We start from the raw sequence: 26,447 nt of genomic DNA, 5'->3' as shown, positions 1-26,447 counted from the left end.
GCATTTCAGCAGGTGATCCTACTCTCATCCCTGCCTGATAAACAGCACCTGAAGGGCAGTCATCTTTTACAGTTAAAGGCGTGTGCCCTTCCACATTTGCAGCCGTATCTTGTGTTTACTCAGAAGTGCTGTTGAATGGCACGGAACTTGGCTGCAAGCAGCAGTGCGGATTGAGCTGCCTGTGCATTTTTAGAAGTAAACTGCATTGAGCTCTGTGGGATTTACTCCCAAGTAGGGCTGCCGACTCCAAATTCAGAAATACCTGGAGATTTGAGGGTGCAGCCTGAGAGGGTAGGGGTGTAGGGAGGGAGCTCAGCAGGGTATAATGCCATGCAGCCCACCTTTCAAAGTAACAATTTTCCCCCCAGAAGAGTCCAGTAGCACTTGAGAAGGGCAGAAAAGAGCAACCAAAAAGATCTGGGGGTTAGAGCAATTGCCCTATGAGGGGCGGGTAAAACGCTTCGGGCTGTTTAGCTTGGAAAGAAGGCTGTTAAGGGGAGACATGATAGAGGTCTATAAAATTAGGCAGGGTATAGAGAGGGTGGACAGGGAGCAGCTTTTCTCCCTCTCTCATAATACCAGAACTCAGGGCCATCTGCTGAAGCTGGAGGGTGAAAGATTCAAAACAGATCAAAAGAAGTCTTTCTTCACACAACACATAGTTAAATGGTGGAACTCCCTGCCCAGGATGTGGGGGTGGGTGCCAACTTGGAAGGCTTTAAGAGGGGAGTGGACATGTTCACGGAGAGGGCTATCCGTGGCTTCTAGACAAAATGGCTACTAGTCATGATGCATACCCATTCTCTCCAGGATTGGAGAACATAAGAAAGGCTAAGCTGGAGCAGACCCAGGCCCATCGAGTCCAGCAGTCTGTTCACACAGCGACCAACCAGGGGCCTCTGGGAAGCCCACAAACAAGGCGACTGCAGCAGCACCCTCCTGCCTGTGTTCCACAGCACCTGGTATACCAGGCCTGCTCCTCTGTTCCTGGAGAGAACAGGGATGCACCATGACTGTTGGCCTTGGGTAGCCCTCTCCTCCATGAACACGTCCCCTCTTCAAGCCTTCCAAGTTGGCAGCCATCACTACATCCCGGAGCAGGGAGTGCCACCATTTAGCTACTAGGAGCAGGCCTATTATATTAGGTGCAGAGGAACACGGGCAGGGTCGCCCCAAACCGCCCAAAGGCCTCTCCAGCGGGACGGGGGGGCGGGGAACGTGGGGGCCCCGGCGTGCGCGCCGGCCCGTGCGTAAAAACGCGCCAGGCGCGCCGGCCAGACCCTCCCAGGTGGGCGTGCCCGGGGGTGGGTGGGCGTGCCCGGGGGTGGGCGTGGCCCAGGAGCTCCCGAGGCGGGGGCGGGCTCCGCCCAGCCGCTCCAGGACGGCGTGGCCGGCCGGGGCCGGCGCAGAAGGCGCGGGTGCTTGGCGGGGCTGCGTGCGGCATGGGGCGGCTCGTGCGGGGCCAGAACGCGGAAGAGTAGCCGGCGGCGGGCGGCTTTTGCACGGGCGGCCCCCGGGGGCGGGCGGGCGAGGGGCGATGGTGGCCCACGACGACGCCGGGGGGCTGCTCCCCATCAAGAGGACGATCCGGCTGATCGACGCGCAGAACCCGTCTGGCCTGGAGCAGGAGGTGAGGAGCCCGGGGTCCCGCGTGGGCCGGCCCCCTAGGAAGGGGGGAGCGGGGCCGGGCTGCGGGGAAGCGCCGGAGGAGGCTGGCGGGGCAAGCGGGGGGTCTGCGGCCGGGGGGGGGGGAAGCAGGAGGGGACCACCGATCCTCGCTCAGGTCGGGCTGCGGCCGCCAGGATTGCCTGTTGCGTTTCTCGCCCTCCGGTGTCTCGCTGCGGGCTGCCTGCGAGCTGTTGCTGAATTCTGCTTTCACGCAGCCTTTTCGGGGGGTGGGGGCCGGCGGCTCTTTTTTTACCAGCTGGGCGCGGCTCTAGGAAACGTGTGATCGCAGGCGGCAGGTCTGAAGGCTGTTACGCTCCGCCAAGAAAAAAGCCAGAGCCCGGTAGCGCCTTCAAGACTGACAAAATTTCTGGCAGGAGCTTTCGCGTGCCACAGCTCACTGCTTCAGTAGGAAAGAGCAAGAGTCCAGTAGTGTCTTAAAGACTGACAAAATTTCTGGCAGGGTGTGAGCTTTCGTGAGCCACAGGTCACTTCTTCAGTGGAAAAACAAATCCCAGGAGCTCCTTAAAGACTAACAACATTTCTGGCAGGAGAGGAGCTGTCGTGAGCCGCAGCTGACTTCTTCAGAAAGCCCCTACCCTGCCAGAAATGTTAGTCTTTTAAGGTGCTCCTGGACTCTTGCTCTTTTCTACCACTACAGGCAGACTAACAGGGCTACCCGTGTGATTCACTGCCAAGTTTCTCTCTCCTGCTTTTTTCCCCTGGGGGAGGAAGAAGAGTTGTTTTTTATATGCCAACTTTCTCTACCACTTAAGGGAGAATCAAACCAGCTTACAATCGCCCTCCCTTCTCCTCCCCACAATACACATCCTGTGAGGTAGGTGGGGCGGAGAGAACTGTGACTAGCCCAAGGTCACCCAGCTGGCTTCATGTGGATGAGTGGGGAAACCAGCGCAATTCACCAGAATCGCCTTTGCTGCTCATACGGAGGAGTGGGGAATCAAACCCCGTTCTCCAGATCAGAGTCCACCGTTCCAAACCATTGCTCTTAACCACTACACCACACTGGAAACTGTTCAGAGGGTATCCAAGCCTTCCCAGTGTTGAGCTTAGGAGGTGCTTATAACAGTGGTGTCTGGGAGCTGTTGGTTGGCTTATGCTCCATGTTTATGTGTATAAAACTGTGAGTGTGTGTATAAAACTGCCATTTTTGTTGTTGCCTCTATTGATAAACTTGTCGTTTCTACTTGGAGAGCCAGTGCCATGTAGTGGTTAAGAGCAGCGGACTATAATCTGAAGAACTGAGTTCGATTCCCCATTCTTCCTGATGACCTTGGGCCAGTCACAATTTTCTCAGAACTCACTTGGCCCCTTGCGGAGGCAGGCAATGGCGAATCCTCTCTGAACGTCTCTTGCCTTGGGTCGCCATAAGTCAGTGGTGACTTGACGGCACACAGAGTTTCTACTTGTCACTGTGGAAAACATTTCAGACACCGAGAAGTCTGACGTTCCTCATCTGCTTTCCATTTAAGGGAGCCTAAAGAAAGAAACACTAGTCAGGGAATCTGACACTTCTGTCTCCCCAACCTCCTTCTGCTGCATTTTTTTTCCGTCCCGTATTTATATTTTCCTCTCCTGCTCTGTAGCGTCAAACTCAGTTTTGTTCCGACGAGGACCCAGAAAATAGTCTGAAGTCATCAACACTCCTATGTAATAAATTCAGGAGGACACGATCCTGCAGCAGGGCAAGTTTACGTACGTGAGTTGCCTCTCTGACTGCTGCCAATGAGCCTACTCATTTGCGTAAACACAAAATACACATTCATGGTGTCAGGCTTGGGGGTTCGTCAATAGTCAATAACATCTCGTAGATGGCTGAGGAAATTAGCCTTGTTGCAGGATAATTATATGTGCGTGTGGTGTGACACGTGAGGAAAAGCGCATTAATCTTCTCGAGATGCGCTGCCTGCAGGTATCTTCCTGGCGGATGGAGGGAAGTCACGAGAACTCAATTGTCAGATCTCCCATATGCAGTGACTTGTGACCTAAGGCATCCTGTCCGGAAGCTCTGTCGGTCTGGGTTTCTTTATGATTCAATAGTTCTGCTTTAACTAGCTTATAATCGGAGGCTTAAGTGTTTCCGTACAATGCGCGCACGGGGCTAGCAGCAGAGAAGGAGCAACAAACCACCCGAAAGCCGATGTGAAGGTGCTTCTCTCAAGTAAGCCCTCCTTATATTTTCTCATTGGATGTGTAAGTCCTCTGCTGTGCCCAGGGAGCTTGATCCTTGGGTGGGGAGGACGTATAAGGAGACCCTTTTTATGTCATCACAGAGCCCAGACACTCAGTATTTCCAGCCTGTGGATCTTTACCTCTCAAGGCTTCAACAGAGAGCTTGCGCCGATTGGCCAAGTGCGCTGAACGGCGGCTGAATGGGGGGAAGCCGAAGGCTGAATGTGTGCATGTGTTTTGTACATCAAGTGGTTTCTGGCCCTTGACACACTTTAGCTTGTGATGATGTTGTGACTCCTGAAGTCAATGGTTAACGTACTGGGTTGCCGCCATCCTAGAGGAACGGATATGGCATTCGAAAGGCCCAACTCGGCATCTTGACTTGGTGGAAGGGGCTCCAGGAATCAGAGGACTGGCTCCTGGGGGTTGGGAGTGGTTAGATCCCGTGCAGGTTAAATATTATTGTGGATCCCTTCCCGGGGTTGGCTTGTGTGTCGCTTCTGCTTCCAGAAAGACAGGGTAGCTTCTCCGTTGTGTTCACACTTGGTGAAACTTCATGGGCCAAGCCCCTTCTGACCCTTTGGGAGTTAATTTGTAGTTGTGGCATCAAGACGGAGAGAGGCGGCTGCCTTCGGTAACAGGAGCTCTTTGGGCAAGCCTGCTGTAGCCCACAAGAGCGGACACTGGGGAGGGGCTGTGGCTCAGTGGTAGAGCATCTGCTTGGCATGCAGAAGCATCCCAGGTTCAATCCCCGGTATCTCCAGTTAAAGGGACTAGGCAAGTAGGTGATGTGAAAGACCTCCGCCTGAGACCCTGGAGAGCCGCTGCTGGTCTGAGTAGACAGTGCTGACTTTGACGGACCAAGGGGCTGATTCAGTATAAGGCAGATTCATGTGTTCGCTTTAGTAAATCTGTTGGTCTGTAAATATCTCTCCTTGAACGGAGGCATCTTCTTGGCCCAAGTTTCGGTCTGTTCAGCAGGGAATCCCCAGACCTTTGTCGTGTGGCTGGCAGCCTGTTGTCTCAGCTGACGGGCGGTGTGACCCCGTGTTCTGCTATCTCTTGGTTCTAATTGTGTTAATCTGTACTGTGGCTTTGGAGACTTTGGACTTGTTTGCCCAGGAAATGGCTTCAGGCTCGGCCAGCTGGGTTTCACGAGCCCCCAGAAAAGCTCCTGGTTCTCAGTTGACTCGCTGGAGGGTGAAACCTGTTTTCCACCTGAGAGTGGGCAAGGATTTTGGATAGCTGCCCCCTCTCTTTAAAAAAATGTTGAAAAACTCGTTTCCTGTGGAGGCAGATGAGTGGTTAACTCTTGCAACGCCAAAACCCTCTTAGCAAGAACAATGAACTCAAAAAATAAGGGAGAAAGAAAAGTCTTACTGCCCAAGAAGTCTAAAGACACCTTTTGAACTATTTGAGTCTGAGAAGAGTAGGGCTGGAATTTGTTCCTACATAATCCATAGATGTGGGTTATGGGGCCAAACTGGAAGGAGAATTCGTAATCCACACACAAGGGACCAAGGGGGTCTAGCAGTGTCCTGAACACATTATGGGTAATTGAGAAGAGCAAGAGTCCAGTAGCACCTTGAAGATTAACAAAATTTCTGGCAGGGTAGGAGCTGAATAAATGAGCTGTGGCTCACGGAAAGCTCACACCCTGCCAGAAATTTTGTTCGTCTTTAAGGTGCTACTGGACTCCTGCTCTTTTTTTCTGCTACTGACAGGTTAACACGGCTACCCATCATGATCTAACATTATGGGTAATTTCAGTTATGGAGTTAAATGGGATCTGCACTCAACAATTTATATTTTGAAGAGCAAAACATGGATTTAGTTTTCAAAACTGCGCTCACAACGCAAGTAACCCCTTTCCCCCACTGTTCAGGCAATTTCTAGTTCAGCAGCCAAGTATTTTGAAGGCAGTGAACCAGCTTGTTTGTAGTTCTCTCAGAAACACTTAGGAAAGTTGGTGGGGAAAGAGCTTTCCCTCCCTCCCCCCCAGAAGAAAGAATTTTTATTTATTTATTATTTCAAATTAATACCCCACTGTCCCTGGCCAAGACCGGGCTCAGAGCGTTAATCAATAAAAACCAATTAAAACAGCATTTAAAATAGCCCTATTAAAATTATATGAACCAAATTGCTAAAATTACTTAAGGCGGCTCCAAAGTGAGCCAGCGTGGTGTAGTGGTTAAGAGCAGTGGTTTGGAGCAGTGTACTCTAATCTGGAGAACCAGATTTGATTCCCCACTCCTCCACATGAGCGGCAGACGCTGATCTGGTGAACCAGGTTGGTTTCCCCACTCCTGCACATGAAGCCAGCTGGGTGGCCTTGGGCTAGTCACAGCTCTCTTAGAACTCTCTCAGTCCCACCGACCTCACAGGGTGTCTGTTGTGGGGAGGGGAAGGGAAGGTGATTGTAAGCCGGTCTGATTCTTCCTTCAGTGGTAGAGAAAGTTGACATATAAAAACCAACTCCTCCTCAAGTGTAAAATATAAATTACAACTAGGCGAGCAGGTGGAGCGCCAGTCCCAGTTCAACATAGGGAAGTATAAAAGTGGTGAGGGTTAAGGGAGGCCAGTGATCCTATACAGGAAACCTTTTGCTTCTTTCTGTGTCTGCCTCAAAGCAGCCTAGCTGTTGCATGGTTGACGGCCATTTATGAACCCGTTGAGGGGGCCTCCCTTTGTGTCACCTGTCCCGGATGGAAAAATGATGTTCTCTGCCAAGCCTGGCGTGCGTTGCATATGCATGCGCGGCGTGAGCAAGAGAGCATCTGTGCTGCTCCGGCCTATGCATGGACCTCTTGTCCTGTATGTGCCCTGTCATTGACCTTGGACAATCTGGGCAGTTCAGACAAGGGAGCTGGCCGAACTCCAGCTGAAGAGCTTCGGCTTCTTCATCTGTTTCTGTTCTGTCCTCTTTCGCCACACTGGAACCTGTCCTCTTTCGCCCAGTTCTGTTCCTCTTCTGTGGGGTAGATCTTGGTGCAGGTAACTCTAGAGCCCCTTTTCTTCCCAGTTCCTAGGAGGATTCGCTTTGAACAGTTCTTACGGCTGCTGGGTCTTGCCTGCTCATCTCTTAATTTGTTTCATTCATGCCCTGCAGATTACTACCTGTACCCAGGGCACGCAAAGCCACAAAACAACCGCTAAAATGCAACGAAAACCTCCCACGTTAAGCAAACAGGAGCCAGCCTGGTGTAGTGGTTAGAGTGTTGGACTAGGATCTAGGAAATCCAGGTGAACATAAGGACATAAGAAAGGCCCTGCTGGATCAGACTGAGGCCCTTCAGGTCCAGCAGTCTGTTCACATAGTGGCCAACCAGATGCCTCCAGGAAGCCCACAAGCAAGATGACTGCAGCAGCATTATCCTGCCTGTGTTCCACAGACATATGCCTCTGATCCTGGAGAGAGTAGGGATGCCTCATGACTAGCATCCATTTTTACTAGAAGCCACAGATACCCCTCCATGAACATGTCCACTCCCCTCTTAAAGCCACCAGTGTGAATCCCCTCTCTGCTATAGAAGCTTGCAGGGCCAGTCCCACACTCTCAGCCTAATCTACCTCACAGGGTTGTTGCGGGGATAAAATGAAGGAGAAAGGTGGGCTGTAAATAAATAAATGGTGCGTACCCACACAACCTACTAACTTCCACATTGTAAACTCATGGAATCTGTCGGCATCATCGGTCTAGCAGTTGCAATTTGCAGAAGGGCTTTATCCTGGCAAGTCGCCCTGTGCCCAGTTTACAGGGTCAGACTAGGAAGAATTGCTTTTTATATGCCGACTTTCTCTACCACTTAAGGGAGACCCAAACCGGCTTACAATCACCTTCCTTCCCCTCCGCACAACAGACACCCTGTGAGGTAGGTGGGGCTGAGAGAGCTGTGACTAGCCCAAGGTCACCCAGCTGGCTTCATGTGTTGGAGTGGGGAAACAACTCCAGTTCACCAGATTAGCCTCTGCTGCTCATGTGGAGGAGGGGGAAATCAAACCCGGTTCTCCAGATCTGACTCCACTGCTCCAAACCACCGCTCTTAACCACTACATCACACTGACTAGAAAGAGTGGGGTGGACCTGCGGCTGCTGCACAACAGGGTTCCACTTTGGACTTCCAAGGCCTTGCTGGCCAGCGTGTGATCCTCCAGGCCAAAGTTAGCGGGAAAGGCCCGGCATGAAATAATGAATGGAGCTGTGACCACACGGGGCTGTGCTGAAATGGCATTTTTGACGCGTCGGCTCAGTTCTTTCGCCCTCTCCTTCCCTTGCGACAGACACCCCCCTTTCTGTGGAATCCATGACATCATTGCTGAAGGTTCTCTGGTATCTTAATGGGGCAGCAAAGTGGTTTTGTTTCTAGCGGGGATATTTCTGACTCGCGCTCCTGGACGTGACCGTAAAAATCCAACCGTTTCTCCTTTTTTGGTTTCCCACTTCCTCTGTACTACCCAGAAGCACCCCTCCCCTTTCCCATTTTACCAGCGCTCTTTGCACCCAAGGACAGTTAGGGAAGGTAGTACCGCCCATAACATCTCATCTCAAGTTTTTCCCCCCTCCTTCGCCATTTGGGTTCTCTAGGGAGAAATCCACTGGAGCCAAAATCGGAGAGTAGGAAGGGACCTCCGGAGTGATCTAGTCAAACCCCCTGCACAATGCAGGGGTGCGTCAACAGAGGCATAACATCCAAATTGCAAGATGTCACAGTTCCACTGTACGCAGCATTGGACGGCCACACCTGGAGTCCCGTGTGCAGTTCTGGAGGCTTCCCTTCAAAAAGGATGTGGCCAGAAGGGAGCGGGTGCAGAGGAGAGCGACGAGGATGATCTGGGGCCTGGAGACCAAGCCCTGCGAGAAAAGGCTGAGGGAAATGTTTAACCTGGAGAAGAGGAAGTTGAGGGGGGACAGGATTGCTCTCTTTAAGTATTTGAAGGGCTGTCACTTAGAGGAGGGTAGGGAGCTGTTCCTGTTGGCAGCAGAGGACAGGACTCGCAATCATGGGTTTAAATTGCGGGCAGAACGGTATCGGCTGGATGTTAGAATTTTTTTTTTTAACAGCAAGAGTTGTTTGACAGTGGCATCAGCTACCTGGGGAGGTGGTGAGCTCCTCTTCTCTGGCAGTCTTTAAGCAGAGGCTGGACAAACTCTTCTCAGGGATGCTCTATGCTGATCCTGCATTGAGCAGGGGGTCAGACTACATGGCCTGTATGGCCCCTTCCAACTCTATGATTCTATTATTCTAATTTCACAAAATATCTAATGGGGCTCATTTGTTGCAGGCTGTTGAGCAAACAGATGATTCCAAAAGCTTGTGACAGGTAGCTCTTTCCATAGTCGTGTATAGGACGGGCTACTAAAGAAGAGTGTTTTTAGTTGTATAAAAAAGCCACAGCTAATATTAGCTGTGCAGCGTTCCGGGTGCCGCACAAAACAAAAGCGGTCCCAGGGCCCTGACTGAGAGCTCACAGTTTTAGTGAGCTCAAAATGAAAGGGAAAGAGGAAGAACTTGGGCCAGAATTGATAGGGGAATCATATGGGGGTGGGGGAGAGGCTCTGGAGAGGCCAGGAAAGGAAGGAACTGAAGTCACGGGGCCGTGGCTCAGTGGTAGAGCCTTGGCTTGGCATGCAGAAGGTCCCAGGTTCAATCCCCGGCATCTCCAGTTAAAGGGACTAGGCAAGTAGGTGATGGGAAAGACCTCTGCCTGAGAGCCTGGAGAGCCGCTGTCGGTCTGAGTAGACTTTGATGGACCGAGGGTCTGATGCTGTAGAAGGCAGCTTCATGTGTTCATGGCAGATCACGTTCTTGAGAAAGTTGAGGGGAATCTCTGCTTTGCAACTCTGAAACTCAGCCAGTGGATTTGGGCAAGAGTTGTATGGTAGGCCGGCTCTCCCAATTTGGCGGGAGAGCGGCGGATGACGCAGCCCTTGACTGTGCAACATCAAGGTATTTTTAGCATCCCGCCTCTATTGTTGTGGGCCTTGAAATCCCTTTTTCCCCACCTCATACAGTACTCAAGCAGGGCTTGTTTGGTTTTTTTGTTTTTTTCTTTTAGCCAGGCGCCTCCTGTTGCGAGGGTGTTGTGTCCTTCGAACATTCAGACAGCACTATTTCTGGGGCAGAGATGTCGAACTCAATTGTTATGGGGGCCTTATGTTTGACACCCCTGTTCTAGGGTGTCTTGGCAATACTCTTGTCTTATCTGGCTGTACCCTTTGGCGCGCCTCCTTCCTCGGAAAGGCAGGGGGAGAGTAGGGCATGCTGGGGTGGGATTCCTGCACTGGCCCTGAGAGTAGCAAACACACCAGGGACGTCTTTATCATGCAAACGGGTGCGTCTAAGAAGAGAAGCAGCTGGGTTCCTCTTCTCCCCCCCCCCCCCATATCTCTTTTCCCATTTGTGGCAAAGACAGGAAGGGGGGAACACAAAACCCCTGCTTCATTCTTCTAGAGAAAAAGAAATCATGCTTGACAAGCTCTTGTGGTTGGAAAGCACCCTTGTTTATCCTGCCTGCAGTGGAACTCCCTGCTCCAGGATGTGGTGATGGCTGCCAACTTGGAAGGGTTTAAGAGGGGAATGGACATGTTCGTGGAGGAGAGGGCTATCCATGGCTACTAGTCAAAATGGATTCTAGTCATGATGCATGCCTATTCTCTCCAGGATCAGAGGAGCATGCCCGTTATCTTAGGTGCTGTGTAACACAGGCAGGACAATTCTGCTGCAGCCGTTTTGTTTGTGGGCTTCCCAGAGGCACCTGGTTGGCCACTGTGTGAACAGACTGCTGGACTTGATGGCCCTTGGTCTGATCCAGCAGGGCCTTTCTTAGGTTCTTATGACCTTGCTATCCTTTCCTTTGTCTCACCCGAGCAGCCTGTTTGTCACTGGGTTTTAAGGTGGGGGCTTCAACCAGGCAGAGGTGCCTGGAAGAGGCCTCTGGGCTTTCGAGCTCCTCCATGTGTTCCATAGCCCTGCCTCTGCCCAGCCTGTCGCTTGCAGGGAGTCTGGACTCTCGTCCGCAAAGCCTTGAGCAAACCCATCAGTACAACTTATTCTCTCCCTTGTCTCTTTGCAGGAGCCCAGCAATAAGCGCATCCGACCTCTGGCTCGGGTCACCTCCTTGGCAAACCTGATTTCGCCCGTAAGAAATGGTGCAGTGCGTCGATTTGGGCAGACGATACAGGTAACGGATGGGAGATCAGCGTGTGGGTCTGGAGCTGGCAAGTGGGTATTGGGGACTGGCAGGGGTGGGAAGTGCCGTCCAGTCACAGCCGACCCCCTTAAGGTTTCTAAGGCAAGAGATGATCAGAGGTGTCTTGCCATTGCCTGCCTCTGCGCAGCAACCCTGGACTTCCTTGGTGGTCTCCCATCCAAGCATTAACCAGGGCTGACATGGTTTAGCTTCCAAGATCTGATGAGATCAGGCTATTCTGGGCCATCCAGCTCAGGGTAAAAGACACACACAGGTAGTTTGCCTGCCTCTGCATAGCAACCCTGGACTTCCTTAGTGGTCTCCCAGTGGTGAATACATATATGGAATTTTGTTCCAGGTGCAGACCTTGGCTTTTCTACAGCATTCCTTGTCGGCCACAGAATTTCTGACCCGTGGCGTGTCTCCCGGAGCCCGTTGCCCTGACAACTCCTCCCCGCTTTCCGTGCCAATCTCAAAGGGGTCACTGGGATAAATGAGATTCTGAGCGCAGAATTTTGCTTGTCCTTCGGCTGCTTTGAGAGCTGCTTGCACGCGTAGAGTCAGCCGAGGCCACAGGCCCATCGCATCTTCATCGGGAGCAACCCCCTAAGCCCGGCCCGCTGTGTATGGGGCAGATGTCTGCCACCCCTGCCCACCTTTGGGAGACCTGTTCTGAGCTGCTGCAGCAAACGCTTCTGTCTGAGGTTACCCCACTGTTCATAATAAGAACGTGACATCAGAAAGGCTTGTTATGGGAGATGCCCTCGCCCAACTGTGTAAATATTGCCGGGTCTCGATCTGGCTGGTAGTTCCATTACTGGCTGCAAAAGAATGGCGCTCACGTGGCTTGCCCGTGTCACTAGAGAGGAGAGGTAGAATTACACTATTTGTGTCCTTGAAACCGGATTCGCAGCCAGCCCTTTTAAAATTAACCCGTACCCTCGGCAGAGAAGGGGAGGGCGAAGGAGCCGGGGGGGGGGCGGTTGCAGGTCAAACGCCTGTCGGGGGGGGGGGCTGCCGGTGAGCACCAAAAGAGAAGAGGCCTGGGTGTGGGGGGCACATAGAGAAGTTGAGGGCAAATCCATTCACCCAGGCCGGTATAGCGGGTAATCCCACCCAATACAGCCTGCTGGGAATTTGAGAACCCTGATTTGTTTTTGTTTTTTGGCTCTTCCCAGCAGGTTGCACAAGCCGCAGGTTGGTTGGGCCCCTTGCAGCCTACATTAAGCTGGGGTTTTTTGGGGGGGTCATAAATTGTGCAGATTTTGCTGGCATTCTTCTGGAAGCTCCTTCACTATGAACACACGAAGCTCCCTTATACTGAATCAGACCTTTGGTCCGTCAAAGTCAGCACTGTCTACTCAGAACAGCAGCGGCTCTCCAGGGTCTCAGGCAGGGGTTTTTCACATCACCTACCTGCCTAGTCCCTTTAACTGGAGATGCCGGGGATTGAACCTGGGCCCTTCTGCATGCCAAGCAGATGCTCTACCACTGAGCCACGGCCCCTCCCAATGTAACTACGGGTTACATTGGCCATGGCTGCAGCTCACCACTGCGCGAGCGAAGGCCTGCCCTCGTTCTGTTTTTGGGCCCGTGGTGTTTCCGCTTGGGTCGATGCAAGATTCCCTTTAAAAGAACAGTCGCAAAGCATCCATGAGATTCCTTGAAGCAGCTACCATTCCTCGCTGTTCATCACCGCCGTTTCTTTTTTTTCTCTGTTGCACCTGACAGTCCTTCTCCCTCCGTGGCGAGAGCAAATCTCCGGGTAGCACCCAGAAGCCCTGCAGCCGGTCTGCCGCCCCGACGCCCCCCAAGAGGCGGAACAGCGTGCTGTGGTCCGAGACGCTGGATGTTAACATGAAAGAGACGCTCAGCGCCAAAGAGATCAAGCGCCAGGAGGTGGGTAGGCTGCCGGCGAGGCGGCCGTATGCTCAGCACCGTTGGTTGGCAGTCCTGGATTTGGGTTTCTGAGCATCTTGGCCTTCATTTGGTGAAAGAAAGAGTCAGTGTTTCTAGCCCTCATGGTTTTGCCAGGTGCGTTTGCAGGCAGGTATTGTTTGGAGGAGGCACTGGTGTTCAGGAGGTGGAAATTCTGCATTACGGTAGGTTCCTCTACTCCAGCGTAGTGCAGTGGTTAAGAGTGGTGGTTTGGAGCGGTGGACTCTGATATGGAGAACCGGGTTTGATTCCCTGCTCCTCCACATGAGTGGCAGAGGCTAATCTGGTGAACCGGGTTGGTTTCCCCGCTTCTCCACACAAAGCCAGTTGGGTGACCTTGGGCCAGTCACAGCTCTCTTCAGCCCCACCTACCTCACAGGGTGTCTGTTGTGGGGAGGGGAAGGGAAAGCTGGTTTGTAAGCCTTCCTTAAGTGGTAGAGAAAGTTGGCATATTAAAAAAACCAACTCAACAGCAACTCCCTCCTGGGGGGTCGCTGAGGGGCCAGATTCCTGATCTGAAATGGCTGTGCTGACGTGGGTTGGACTAGACCGACTTCCATGCCACTACCTCAGCGTAACTCGGCTGCAGAACAGTCTGCAAGTCATCAGAAGTTCCGTGGGTTAGGAAGGGTAGAACTTTGGACATGGTGAATTTTTGAGGAAGTGGCTTTCTAAAAATGTCCCCCCTTTTTTCTTTTTTTGTCTTGGTAGACGATCTACGAACTGTCCCGGGGCGAGCAGGACTTGATCGAGGACCTGAAGCTTGCCAGGAAGGTTGGTTTGTTTCCTCCCTGCTTTCTTCACTGCTCTCCTTGAAACTGTTGCTATAGTCTGGATTGAGCCACAGATCTGCTTAAAGGAATTCCATCGTGTTTTTTTCCACCCAAGAACGTGGTGATGGGAAAATGTGTTCCTTATGGAACAGCTGGGTTAGAGACCAGTAGCACCTCTGCTCGAAAACGCCTGAGAATTCAAAAGCCGTCGTACCCATGGTAGACAAGATCTTGGGTTGGGGGGAGGTAAGAGCTTTTGAGAATCAGAGTTCCCTTTGGCAGATAGCTTTGACTGTCAAAAGCTCATATGCTGAAAAACCTTGTTGGTCTAGAATCATAGAGTTGGAAGGGACCACCAGGGTCACCCCTGCACAATGCAGGAAATTCCAAACTACCTCCCCCTCCAGGTGCTACTGGACTCGAGCCTTGTAGTTCTACAACACAGCTACCCTCTCAAACTTGCTCACGGGAGGAGCTGTTCTGGTTATTCCCTTGTGATCGTTTTTTTCTCCACGGGATATTTCATGCGCTACGTCCTGCAGCCGCCGCCAGTAAAAGCCAGTGTGCAATTTCAGTGGCCTTTCAGGGCGAGGGTGAGGAGAGAACCACTCGTTCTGTTGCCCTGGCCGCTTTGAGTGGAGCAGTTCCTATTGAGTCGAGGACTCTGCAGGCTGCTCTCTAGCAAACCGAGACGTATTTCTGAGTGGGAACTTCCACCATGGTGTATGCTTTGAGCAGAATCAAGTGGTAAAGCTTTTCTGAATGGTACAGACTCAGGTTGCAGGTAGCAGTTCTCTGTGTGCGCGTTTTTTCAATACTCCCCATCTTACAGTCTTCCTGAATAAACAGATCTCGGATGGCCGAGGCTAGCCCAGTCTCATAAGCTAAGCAGGGTTGGCCCTGGTTAGTACTTGGATGGGAGACCACTAAGGAAGTCCAGAGTCACTACGCAGAGGCAGGCAATGGCAAACCACCTCTGAAGGTCTCTCGCCTTGAAAACCCTTCAGGGTCACCGCAAGTCGGCTGCGACTTCGCAGCACTTTCCACCACCAGCAGCATGATGGGCTGAAAGGTTCAGCCCCTGCTGCCTTCCAAAGCCGCTGTGGTTTCCCGTGTGGCCGGGATCTTTGTCATGGGGGCCAATTCAAGCAGGCAGCTCCCGTCACCTGCATTCCACAGCAAGCCCAGAGAAAGCTTCGCCACTTGATTCCGTTCGCGGTGTCAGCTGGCCTTTGCAGACTGAAGCCGTGTGGCGTGCAAACTTAACATCTGGTATGTGCAGCTGTACCTTCATGCCTCCTTCTTAACGCTTCATCGCTATTTCTCGACAGGCCTACCACGATCCCATGCTGAAACTGTCCATTATGTCTGAGGAAGAGCTCACCCACATCTTTGGGGACTTGGATTCCTATATCCCTCTGCATGAAGGCAAGTCTGGGGAGGTTTTACTTGATGAATCTGATCACTTAAGACACCGCGGCTCCCCACGCCATATCTGAAGCAGGTTACCAACCACTCTGCAAAGAATTCCTCACTGTCAGTCTTGGACATTTTTATGCCGCTCAGGTGCATAACCGTAGTTCTCGGTTCCTCACTTTATCCTGAGAGCAACCCTGTGAGGTAGGCTAGACCAGGGCTTCTTAAACTTTTTTCACTCACGACCCCATTTTGCCCGAGAAATTTTTACGCGACCCCAGGTATATAAAATAGGTATACAAATTTAACATTTACTGATAATAAATCACAAAGAAATTTATTTTAAAACAGTTCTTTGGTATCCATGTAATTTTACTATTTACCATTGCCAGGTTTTTCGCGACACCCCCACATTCAGTCATGAAACCCCACATAGGGTCGCGACCCACAGTTTAAGAAGCTTTGGGCTAGACTGGCAGAGTGACTGGCCCAAATGAAGTCACCCAAATTAATTCATGGCGGAGTGGATTTGAAGTCTGGCTCTCCAAAGAGGCCTGACACAGTAGCCCTCTTGGGAGGGTGTTCCCTAAACGTGGGGCATCACTGTGGAGAGAGCCTGGTTCCCAGCGGCCTTCAAGAAGAAGAAGAGTTGGTTTTTATACACCACTTTTCTCTGCCTTTAAGGAGTCTCAAAGAGACTTACAATCACTTCCTCCTCCCCACAACCGACACCTTGTGAGGTAGGTGGGGCTGAGAGAGTTCAGAGAGAACTGTGACTGGCCTAAGGTCACCCAGCAGGTTTCATGTGGAGGAGTGGGGAAACCAACCTGATTCACCAGATTAGAGTCTGCAGCTCTTAACCACTACACCATGCTGGCTGGCTGTGGCTGAAGAGTAAGGCCTCCTCTCTTGCAGATTTGTGGGCCCAGGAATACCCAGGGTGTTTCCTAAAGCACGCGGCCCCTGGACCCTGTACGAGCCAGCACGGTGTAGCGGTTAGAGTGCCGGGCTAGGATGTGGGAGACCCAGGTCAAATCCCCACTCTGCTGCGGATGCTCACCGGGTGACTGGGGGCCAGTTGCACACTCTGAGTGGCCTACCTTGCAGGGTTGTTGTGAGGATAAAATGGAGGAGAAGAGAATGAGTCAGGCTGCTTTGGGTCCCCGTTGGGGAGAAAGGCAGGGGGCCACTGAGGTAAAAAAATGAGTAAGGCAGAACTTTCAATTTGGCACCTTGAATTGGCTGGACTCGCCTTTTGGAAGGCAGAATTCTTGATCCGTATTTCAGGAAAACTGCTCCTGGGGCCAACTTCCCTCTGTTCTTGCCCTCCAGACTTTCTGGCCAGGCTGGCTGAAGCAACGAGACCGGACGGGACAGTGGAGCAAATCGGAGCGATTCTGGTGAATTGGGTGAGTGACTCCCGGCTGCCTCCCTCTGAATGAGAACGGCTTGTTTGCTGGGAAGCTGTGAGATCAGGAAACTTGGGGCAAATAGCAGAAGCTGCGTTTATCTTGCAACCTGGTAGTTTTGAGGCCTAAACCACTTCGGTTTCTGTAAGGCTAGTTGTTAGAGAACTGAGGAATCCTAGAATCATAGAGTTGGAAAGGACCACCAGGGTCATCTAGTCCAACCCCCTGCACAATGCAGGAAATTAACAACTACCTCCCCCACACAAACACCCAGTAACCCCCTACTCCATGCCCAGAAGATGGCCATGGTGCCTTCCCTCTCAGGATCTGCCCGAGGTCAAAGAATCAGCATTGCTGACAGATGGCCATCTAGCCTCTGCTTAAAGGAGGAAGTAGTTGTGAATTTCCTACATTGTTCAGGGGATTGGACTAGATAACCCTGGTGGTCTCTTGATGTGTGCTGTCCAATCCTAAGCATGTATGAGAACATAAGAAAAGCCCTGCTGGATCAGGCCAAAGCCCATCGAGTCCAGCAGTCTGTTCACACAGTGGCCAACCAGGTGCCTCTAGGAAGCCCACAAACAAGACAGCTGCAGCAGCATTGTCCTGCCTGTGTTCCAAAACACCTAATATAATAGGCATGCTCCTCCGATACTAGAGATAATAGGTGTGCATCATGACTAGTATTCATTTTGACTAGTAGCCATGGATAACCCTAACATGTCCACTCCCCTCTTAAAGCCTTCCAAGATGACAGCGATAGCCACATCCTGGAGCAGGAAGTTTCACAATTTAACTATGCCTTTCAGAAATGAATCAGTTAGAGCAGTTCTTCAGTGGAACAGGCTTCCTCAGGAGGCTGTGGGCTCCCCTTCCCTGGAGGTTTTTAAGCAGAGGCTAGATGGCCCATCTGACAGCAAGGCTGATTCTGTGACCTTTAGGCAGATCATGAGAGGGAGGGCAGGAAGGGTTGCGCCAGTGTTTGGCTCTCGTGGCCCTTTCTTGCATGCCCAGGGTAATGCCAACCACCACTTTAGGGTCTGGAAGCAATTTTCCTCCGGGCCAGATTGGCCAGGGAGGGTTTGTGTTTTGTTTTGTTTTTTGCCATCTTCTGGACATGGAGTAGGGGTCACTGGGGATGTGGGTGGGGGAGGTAGTAGTGAATTTCCTATGTTGTGGGGGGAGTTGGACTAAGAGGTCCCTGAAGGTCCCTTCCAACTGTATGGTTCTATGATTAAGAAAAGAGGAAGCTCTCCTGCTCATTCAGTGCTTCCGAAAGACTCGTGAGCAAATGTGGTGTCATCTTCTTTCCAGCTACCGGGACTGAATGCGTACAAAGCCTACATCAGTAACCAGTTGGCAGCAAAGGCCCTTCTGGACCAGAAGAAGCAGGATCCGCGAGTCCAGGATTTTCTCCAGCGTTGCCTCGAGTCTCCCTTCAGCCGCAAGCTGGATCTCTGGAGCTTTCTGGACATCCCGCGGAGTCGCCTGGTGAAGTACCCTCTGCTCTTGAAAGAGATCCTCAGGCACACCCCCAATGATCATCCGGACGTCCAGATTCTGGAAGAAGCAGTAAGTGCCTTCGGGTTTATCCATAACAAACTCCAAGGGTGTGAATAAAGGTCCTTTGAAACGAATGGTCCCCAACCTACCAGTGAAGCTTCCCTGTGACAATCAACAACAAATCTTATGTTCTTATCTCAATAGTGACTTGTTAATTTGATCTAACATTGAAATGGGCAGGCTGGGTTTGAAAACATCCACTGCCCGGCTATTATTCAGCACTGAGGATGGAGTGACGGCCACAGGCGGAGATGGCTTGGAAAGGGGATTACACAGATTCATGGGGGAAAGGAGAGGTCTATCAGTAGCTACTAGCCATGGTGACTAAAGGGAACCTCCACATTCAGAGGCAGTCAACCTCGGAATCCCAGTGCCAGGAAGCAACATCGGGGGAAGGCCTCAGCCTCTCTGCCCTGTTGTTGGCCCTCCAGAGGAACTGGTTAGCCACTGTGTGAGGCAGGATGCTGGACTAGATGGACCCTCACTGGTCTGATCCATCAGGGCTCTTCTGATGTTCTTATGAAGGCCGCAGCCTCTCTGCCCTGTTGTTGGACCTCCAGAGGAACTGGTTGGCCACTGTGTGAAGTAGGATGCTGGACTGGATGGACCCTCACTGGTCAGATCCAGCAGGGCTCCTCTTAATGTTGACGGACAATGGGGCAACTGGTTTCAGATGTCACAATACGGGTATTAGAGTGGGGGAGATGGACGCACCTGACACACGGTCATAACCAGCCAGCCTGTGAGGTTGATTTGGCTGAGTGTGCGTGACTGGCCCAAGGTCACCCAGCTGGCCTCCATGGCAGAGTGGGGATTCAAACCCGGGGCTCCCAGATCCTAGGCTATCATTTTAACCACTGCACCACGCTGGGTGTAGAGCGACACCATCTGAGGTTGCACACTGATTTTAGCATCTAAAAAGGTGGGTGGCAGGTAAACCTTCCAGCAGCTCTGATTGGTCGATCCATTTCTCATAGATCTCCATCATCCAAGGGGTCCTGTCCGACATCAACTTGAAGAAAGGCGAGTCGGAGTGCCAGTACTACATCGACAAACTGGAATATCTCGACGAGAAGCAGAAGGATCCCCGGATCGAAGCCAGCAAGGTGCTCCTCTGCCACGGAGAGCTGAAGAACAAGAATGGCCACGTAAGTCTTTCTCACTAAGCGGAGGAGCTGGTGGCGCAGATTGTGCCCTGTTGGAGCCAACATTTGCCAAGGGGGAGGAGTCCAGGGTTGCCAGCCTAGGAGAGTAGGCAAAGCAGCTCCGGTTGAAGGCTAAAATGTTCAAGAATGCGTTCTGACTCAATTTCTTGGTGAAGAGTGACCTCCAGATACAAAGATCCAGGGCCCACCCTGCTTCTGTCGCCCTCTTCTTTGTTAAAAGGAACGGTCTGGATCAGAGTTCCTTTTTCTTTGCAGCCGTTTGGCGCCAGGTTGGGGCTGGGATTTGAAGGAACCCATTAAGAAAGCCCCAGACCAGACAGTCCTTTGAGACTAAAAGCAGGGCTGGCGTCCGTCCAGGTTTCGGCGGGTTTCGAAATAACGAGCGTAGAATTACCCCCGCCAAGCACAACATGCTCTTCGCAGTTGCTCGCAAAGCGTTTCCTGAGCGTTCCCGGTGATGTAACACGGCCCCTGAAGCCTTCCAGACACGCAAGCTCTCGAGCTGAAGCAAACCGTTGACAGCTTTAAGTCTCAACCCTGCCGGGGTTTAAGGTTTTGGCCAGTGCGACTGCTCAAAAAATAGAAGCTGGGACTCGAAAGGGTTTTGGGGGGCCTTTTCTCCTGGCAGAGAGCAAGGCGTCAAGTCACGGTGGCAGCATGATCTCCTCCGCTTTGGTGTCAGAACTATCCCTTGAGCTTACCTGATGTTGGCATAAAAAACCAACTCCTCTTCGCCCTACTCTTTCTCCTCCTCTTCCTACTCCTTTTCGACACAGGGGTCCCCAGCATGGTGCCTTCTGGCACCATGGCATCTGCCAACACCTTTCCAAGTGTTTTTTATGAAACAGGCAGGACCGAGTGGGGCTTTTTGCCCAGCAAGCCTTCTGATTGGCCGTGCAGACTTTAAAAAACATTGCTTAGGCAGCAGCTGCCACCACAGCACAAGGATCTTCATTGTGTGAGCAAAGGTCAGCTGCCACAGCCGTCACACAACTGGCTCCGCCTCCTGCAGCTGCCGTTTTGGGGCTGCGCCCGCCACGCTGTGCCAGAATTCCAAAGGTGCCCACAAGCTCGAAAAGGTTGGGAGACCCCTGCCCTAGCCACTTTCCACCCTATCAGAAGTGAAGAAGAAGTAGTAGTAGTTTTAGGATTGGTTTTGGACTTTTAGCGCTTTTTTAAATGATGTTTTAAAAGGTTTTATCGATTAAATGGGTTTTATTCCCCTGTAAGTTGCTCTGAGCCCGGTCTCGGTTGGGGAGAGCGGGGTATTAAATTGAAACAATCAATCAATAAGAAGAGTTGGTTTTTATATGCTGACTTTCTCTACCACTTAAGGAAGAATCAAACCGGCTTACAATCACCTTCCCTTCCTCACAACAGACACCCTGTGAGGTAGGTGGGGCTGAGAGAGCTCTAAGAGAGCTGTGACTAGCCCAAGGTCTCCCAGCTGGCTTCATGTAGAGGAGTGGGGAAACCAACCCAGTTCTCCAGACCAAACCCCACCGCTCTTAACCACCACACCATGCTGGCTCTCTTTCAAAAGGAAGTGGATTCTATGAATGTGTTTAGTTTTAGCCTTTGTTCAGTAGTGTCAAGAGGCATGATTCAGGCAGGCTCACGTGATTGACACCAGGGGGAGGCTTTGCAGAAAAGTCATGCGTGAGGTTTCACTGTGTGCTCCAAGCACTAACTTAGAGAGTACCGGAAGGATGCGACTTCTGTCCTTCGCACCATTGTTACCTGAATATGGAAATTGCTCACAGGAGCGATGCCTTGATGGGAGAATTTGACGGCTGCAAAATGGTTGCAGCTGGTCCTGTGTGTTTATATACACCAGCGTGGTGTAGTGGTCAAGAGCGGTGGTTTGGAGTGGTGGACTCTGATCTGGAGAACCGGGTTCGATTCCCCACTCCCTCATGAGCAACAGAGGCTAATCTGGTGAACTGGATTTGTTTCCCCATTCCTCTACATGAAGCCAGCTGGGTGACCTTGGGCTAGTCACAGCTCTCTTAGAGCTCTCTCAGCCCCACCTACCTCACAGGGTGTCTGTTGTGGGGAGGGGAAGGGAAGATGATTGCAAGCCGGGTTGATTCTTCCTTAAGTGGTGGAGAAAGTCAGCATACACATGAACACATGAATCTGCCTTATACTGAACCAGACCCTTGGTCCATCAAAGTCAGTATTGTCTACTCTGACCAGCAGTGGCTTTCCAGGGTCTCAGGCAGAGATCTTTCCCATCACCTACTTGCCTAGTCCTTTGAACTGGAGATGACGGGGATTGAACCTGGGATCCTTCTGCATGCTAAGCAGATGGCCTACCAATGAGCCACGGCCCCTCTCCAATATAAAAAACCAACTGTTCTCCTACTACTACTACTATCTGTTCTCTCTAGTAAAAACATTTCCATCTTTGGTGAGGATTTTCCAACCCTGTTGCGTGAGACCCTTCTGTCCAAAGAGGCTGGCATGGGTTGTGGGACCTGTTCAATTCAGAGCAGGTGCCCAGGTATTGCCATATTGCGAGTCCTGTTATTCAGTGCTGGTCCCAGTGGCAAAAGGCATTGAGTCATGTACTCACCCAAATCTCTGTCTTCCCCCCCAGAAGCTCTACGTCTTCCTCTTCCAAGACGTCTTGGTTCTGACTCGGCCCGTCACACGTAACGAGCGGCATTCATATCAAGTGTACCGCCAGCCGATCCCGGTCCAGGAACTGGTTTTGGAGGACTTGCAAGATGGCGACGTGAAGATGGGAGGATCCTTCCGGGGCGCGTTTGGCAATTCCGATAAAGGTAAGAAGCCGATCCGTCTCCGTCGTCTTTCCCACGCCCCTTTCAGCTCCCTGTGCTGTAGCCACAGACTGAACTGTACGCCTCTCTCAACCCCAAGACCTTTGCCTCCTCTTTCCCTGGATTTCAGAGTGTCAGGTCAATCTTGTAAATATTTCGACATCTGTTCTGATAGTTCAAGGCTTGGCAGGTCACAAACTCTTAAAATGGGGCTCATCCCGAACATTGTGAATCATGATCTAAATATAGGTTGAAGCGTTCCTAAGCGAAATGGGGAGGAGAAATCAGCAAATTAATTTGAGAACCGTATAAAAATGGTGTGAACTGACCATTTTTGATCTGTGTTCCATAAGCTGTTGCCCTAAATCACATTCACATTTCTGAACACGTTGTTATCCGCAAGATTAAAGTTAATTCACAGTGGGTAGCCGTGTTAGTCTGTTTGCAGTAGTCAAAAAGGGCAAGAGTCCAGTATCTGAAGAAGTGAGCTGTGGCTCATGAAAGCTCATACCCTACCAGAAAATATTTTTGTTAGTCTTTAAGGTGCTACTGGACTCTTGCCCTTTTTGACTAAGATTAAAGTTGTTATCCGCAAGATTGCTCTCTTCAAGTACTTGAAGGGTTGTCATTTAGAGGAGGGCAGGGAGCTCAGCGTCAGAGCATCTGCTTGGTATGCAGAAGGTCCCAGGTTCAATCTCCGGCATCTCTAGTAAAGATCAGGAAGCAATGTCGGAGGAAGGCCTCTATGTCCCATTGTTGGACCTCCAGAGGAACTGGTTGGCCACTGTGTGAGGCAGGATGCTGGACTAGATGGACCCTCACTGGTCCGATCCAGCCGGGCTCTTCTGATGTTCTTATCAGGGGAAGGCCTCAGCTTTATAGCATGCCTATTATTTTGGGTGCGGTGGAACACAGGCAGGATAAATGCTGCTACAGTCGCCTCGTTTGTGGCTTCCTAGAGGCACCTGTTTGGCCACTGTGTGAACAGACTTCTGGACTTGATGGGCCTTGGTATGATCCAGCAGGGCCTTTCTTATGTTCTTATGTTATTTTATGCTCTGTTGTTGGACCTTCCATGGAACTGGTCGGCCACTGTGTGAGGCAGGATGCTGGACTAGATGGCCATCTTCTGGTCACTAGGGGTGTGGAGGGGGGAGGTAGTTGTGAATTTCCTGCATTGTGCAGGACTTGATGGCCCTGGTGGTCCCTTCCAGCTCTATGATTCTATGACCCTCCCTGGTCCGATCCAGCTGGGCTCTTCTGATGTTCTTATAGGAAGGCCTCAGCTTTTATGCTCTGTTGTTGGACCTCCAGAGGAACTGGTTGGCCACTGTGTGAGGCAGGAAGCAGGGCTTATGTTCAGGTGATTTGGAATATGAGACCCTGGAGAGCCATTGCCAGTCTTAGTCGACAATGCTAACTCTGATGGACCAGTGGTCTGCTTCAGTATAAGGCAGCTTCATGTATTCATAAATATTTCTTCAGGAGACAAATCCCCACTATTTATTTATTGAAAACATTTGTTAGATGCCTTTCTGCCTTACAGGGATACATGGCAGCTTACAACATTAATAATAATAAAATAAAAATACATAATATATGAAAAACACTAGTTAAAATCAATAATTTTGAGAGCTGGCCTCTCACACTGGCATTCTTTTCCCCGCTTGGTGCAGTGGTTAGGAACAGCGGGCTCTTAATCTGGAGAACCGGCTTCCATTCCCCACTCCTCCACCTGAGCGGCGGACTCTAATCTGGAGAACCAGGTTCGATTCCCCACTCCTTCACGTGAGCAGCGGACTCTAACCTGGAGAACCAGGTTCGATTCCTCATTCCTCCCCATGAAGCCAGCTGGGTGGCCTTGGGCCAGTCACAGTTCTCTCCGAGCTCTCTCAGCCGGTTTGATTCTCCTTAAAAGGTCGAGAAATTTGACATCTAAAAACCCAACTCTCCTCTTCTTCTAGCCAAGAACATCTTCCGCGTCCGCTTCCGGGACCCTTCCCCGGGCCAGTCCCACACGCTCCAGGCCAACGACATCTTCCACAAGCAGCAGTGGCTCAATTGCATCCGCTCGGCCGTCGCCCCCCACCAGCCACCGGCCGGGCCCCCGGAGCTCAAAGACCTGCCGGAGCTCAGCGAGGAGGGGGAAGAGAACAGCCCCGCGGCGTCCAGCGCAAAGATCCAGCGGCGGCAGTCCGCGCTCTCCCACATGGAGCTGGACGAGAACGGTGCGGAACGCGGCACCGGGATGGACACAGGCGAGGAGCCCAAGCCCGCCAGAACCTTCCGGATACACACGGGGCTCCGGAGGACGAGGGAGAAGTCCCAGCTGAGCGGCAAGCGCAAAGAGACTCTGGTGTGAAGAAGTGGCCGACGCCTCTGTGGACCTTTTCTCCAGTGTTTATTTATAAATAAGTGTACATTTCCTGTAATGTGAGAATGGCAGGGATTGCTCTTCTGAAAATACTTTTTTTTTTTTTTGTGGGGGGGCGGTTCTGCGTGCGGGTATGTATGTTTTTTCCTCTTTTTCTTTTATGGCAGCTACTGGTTCTCGGCAACCGTTGTTGAACTGGAGTCTGATTTGGTTAAGAAAAATAATTAAGGATTGTGATTTTTTTCCCCCTGTGGGGTTTTTTATTTTATTTTTTGGTCCCATTGCAGTCGAAGACTTCAGTGTTCTTGGAAGTGTTATTATCGAAGGGGGGGCGGTCATTTCGGAGCAGGCTTCAGTGGTTACTGGGCTTGATACTGGCAAACGTCCATATTTTTGAGGTTTGCTTTCCAAAGAAGACAGGGCATCCTAAAAATCCAGTGGTTTTATTCCCCCCACCCCCCTCGCCAGATCAGTTTGCAAAATGATGGGAATTTAAAATTCTGGCGTGTTCTGGAGTGTTCTGTTCCTTCCAGTATGAGGTGGTGCCACCCTAGCATGTGCACCAATCCACTTGATCTGGAGCAGTCGAATGAAAACCAATGTGATTACTCTAGAGGAAGCGGCCTAAAGCCTGCAGCCTGTGTTTCCTAAGCAAGGACTCCTCTGTTTCGACAGGTTTTTTGTTTTTACTGACTGGAATTCTGTATCTCCTTTTTTTGTCGTTTGTTGTACATTCCTTGTGTGAATTGACACTACCTGCCTGGTATTTAATCTTTTTTTTATTACCGTTATTATTATTATTTGAATAAGTTTGTGGAGATTTCTTTTTGTACTTTGTCAGTGTATTTCTCGATCCGAGATCTTTTTTTGTTTGTTTGTTTGTTTCCTTTCAAGTACTTGACGGTGCTCGAAATGCAAGTTTGTCATGTATATTTAAAAGCCGATTCCAAGCTTTGACCAGGTGAATCGAAGCCATAAAACTCTCACTAGCCAGCCAGAAACTGTAGAGCCAAGTCCCCGCCTTCCGACTGGTCCAGAGCAACTGTACCTTTAAAATAGCGCACGGGGGGGTGCCCAGTGGTGTGAGACACCCCCCTTTTGTTTAAAGGCACAGGAGAACCCCTCTGGTCAGCAAAAGGCAATTTTAACAGGTGGGCAGACAGAAGCCTCTACTGTTCGTAGCATCTGGGACTGAGCAATCAGGCCTGCTAAAAGCGGCTTGCGTGCTCTGAATGACTGAAAGGGAACTGCAGTGGATGGCACAGAAAGTTTCAGGAATGTAGCGGAAGAAGTTAGGCAAAAGGGAAACGGGAGCGTGGAGAGTGGGAAGGGATGAAGTTTGTCGGTAAGGTCGGGAAATGACCGATGCTGTCGGGAGCCAAGGAGAAAAGCACAGTGTACGTCGTAGGAAGGTTTGGGAAGATGTAGTTGGGAGAAGGAAAAGGTAAGGTCTATTTACTTGCAATTTTTGCGAGGGCCCCTCCCCCCCTGGAGTTTAGGGAAGGGCCGTTTCCCCTCGGTTGTAATTGTACGCACCCCTAAGCGGTTCCAATGACAGGAGCGCCTGGTAATTGGCAACCGTCAAGTGTAACCAAAAATGGGTCCCAAAGGGAAGGGGGCAAGTGAGATATGCTGGTAACGCAGGACTGGAAGCAAATGTAAATAGGCGACAACCAAAGCCAAGCGGTCCTCTGTAAATGTGTGTACAGCGTCAATATCTGAGTACAATTAAACTCTTTTGGCAAACGTTCCTGGATTGTTTTGTTGTGACAGAGGATGGAATTATGGCTGGTGTTTCGTTCAGCGTCTAGTTCCCCCCATCATAGAATCATAGAGTTGGAAGGGACCACCAGGGTCATCTAGTTAAACCCCCTGCACAATGCAGGAAACTCACAACTACCTCCCCCACACACACCCAGTGACCCCCTACTCACAATGGTCCAGGTACAGAGGACATCTCCGCCCAAGAACTG

At 51.2% G+C, this 26,447-nt stretch overlaps 1 protein-coding gene across 1 annotated transcript; it reads left to right on the top strand.

The window, feature by feature from the left end:
* Positions 1–1,528: 1,528 nt before the first annotated feature.
* NET1 (neuroepithelial cell transforming 1) lies at positions 1,529–24,462 on the top strand. Its single transcript, XM_056846101.1, has 10 exons — positions 1,529–1,630; positions 10,933–11,040; positions 12,781–12,948; positions 13,699–13,761; positions 15,092–15,188; positions 16,509–16,585; positions 17,900–18,157; positions 19,126–19,296; positions 21,917–22,103; positions 24,065–24,462. Exons 1-10 carry the CDS (start codon positions 1,538–1,540, stop codon positions 24,460–24,462), a joined length of 1,620 nt encoding a protein of 539 aa, XP_056702079.1. The 5' UTR covers positions 1,529–1,537.
* Positions 24,463–26,447: the final 1,985 nt, after the last annotated feature.

This window comes from Euleptes europaea, chromosome 3 (genome assembly GCF_029931775.1).
Source record: "Euleptes europaea isolate rEulEur1 chromosome 3, rEulEur1.hap1, whole genome shotgun sequence".
In the NCBI taxonomy this organism is placed as follows: Eukaryota; Metazoa; Chordata; class Lepidosauria; order Squamata; family Sphaerodactylidae; genus Euleptes; species Euleptes europaea.
This window is presented reverse-complemented; position numbering and strand designations above follow the sequence as displayed.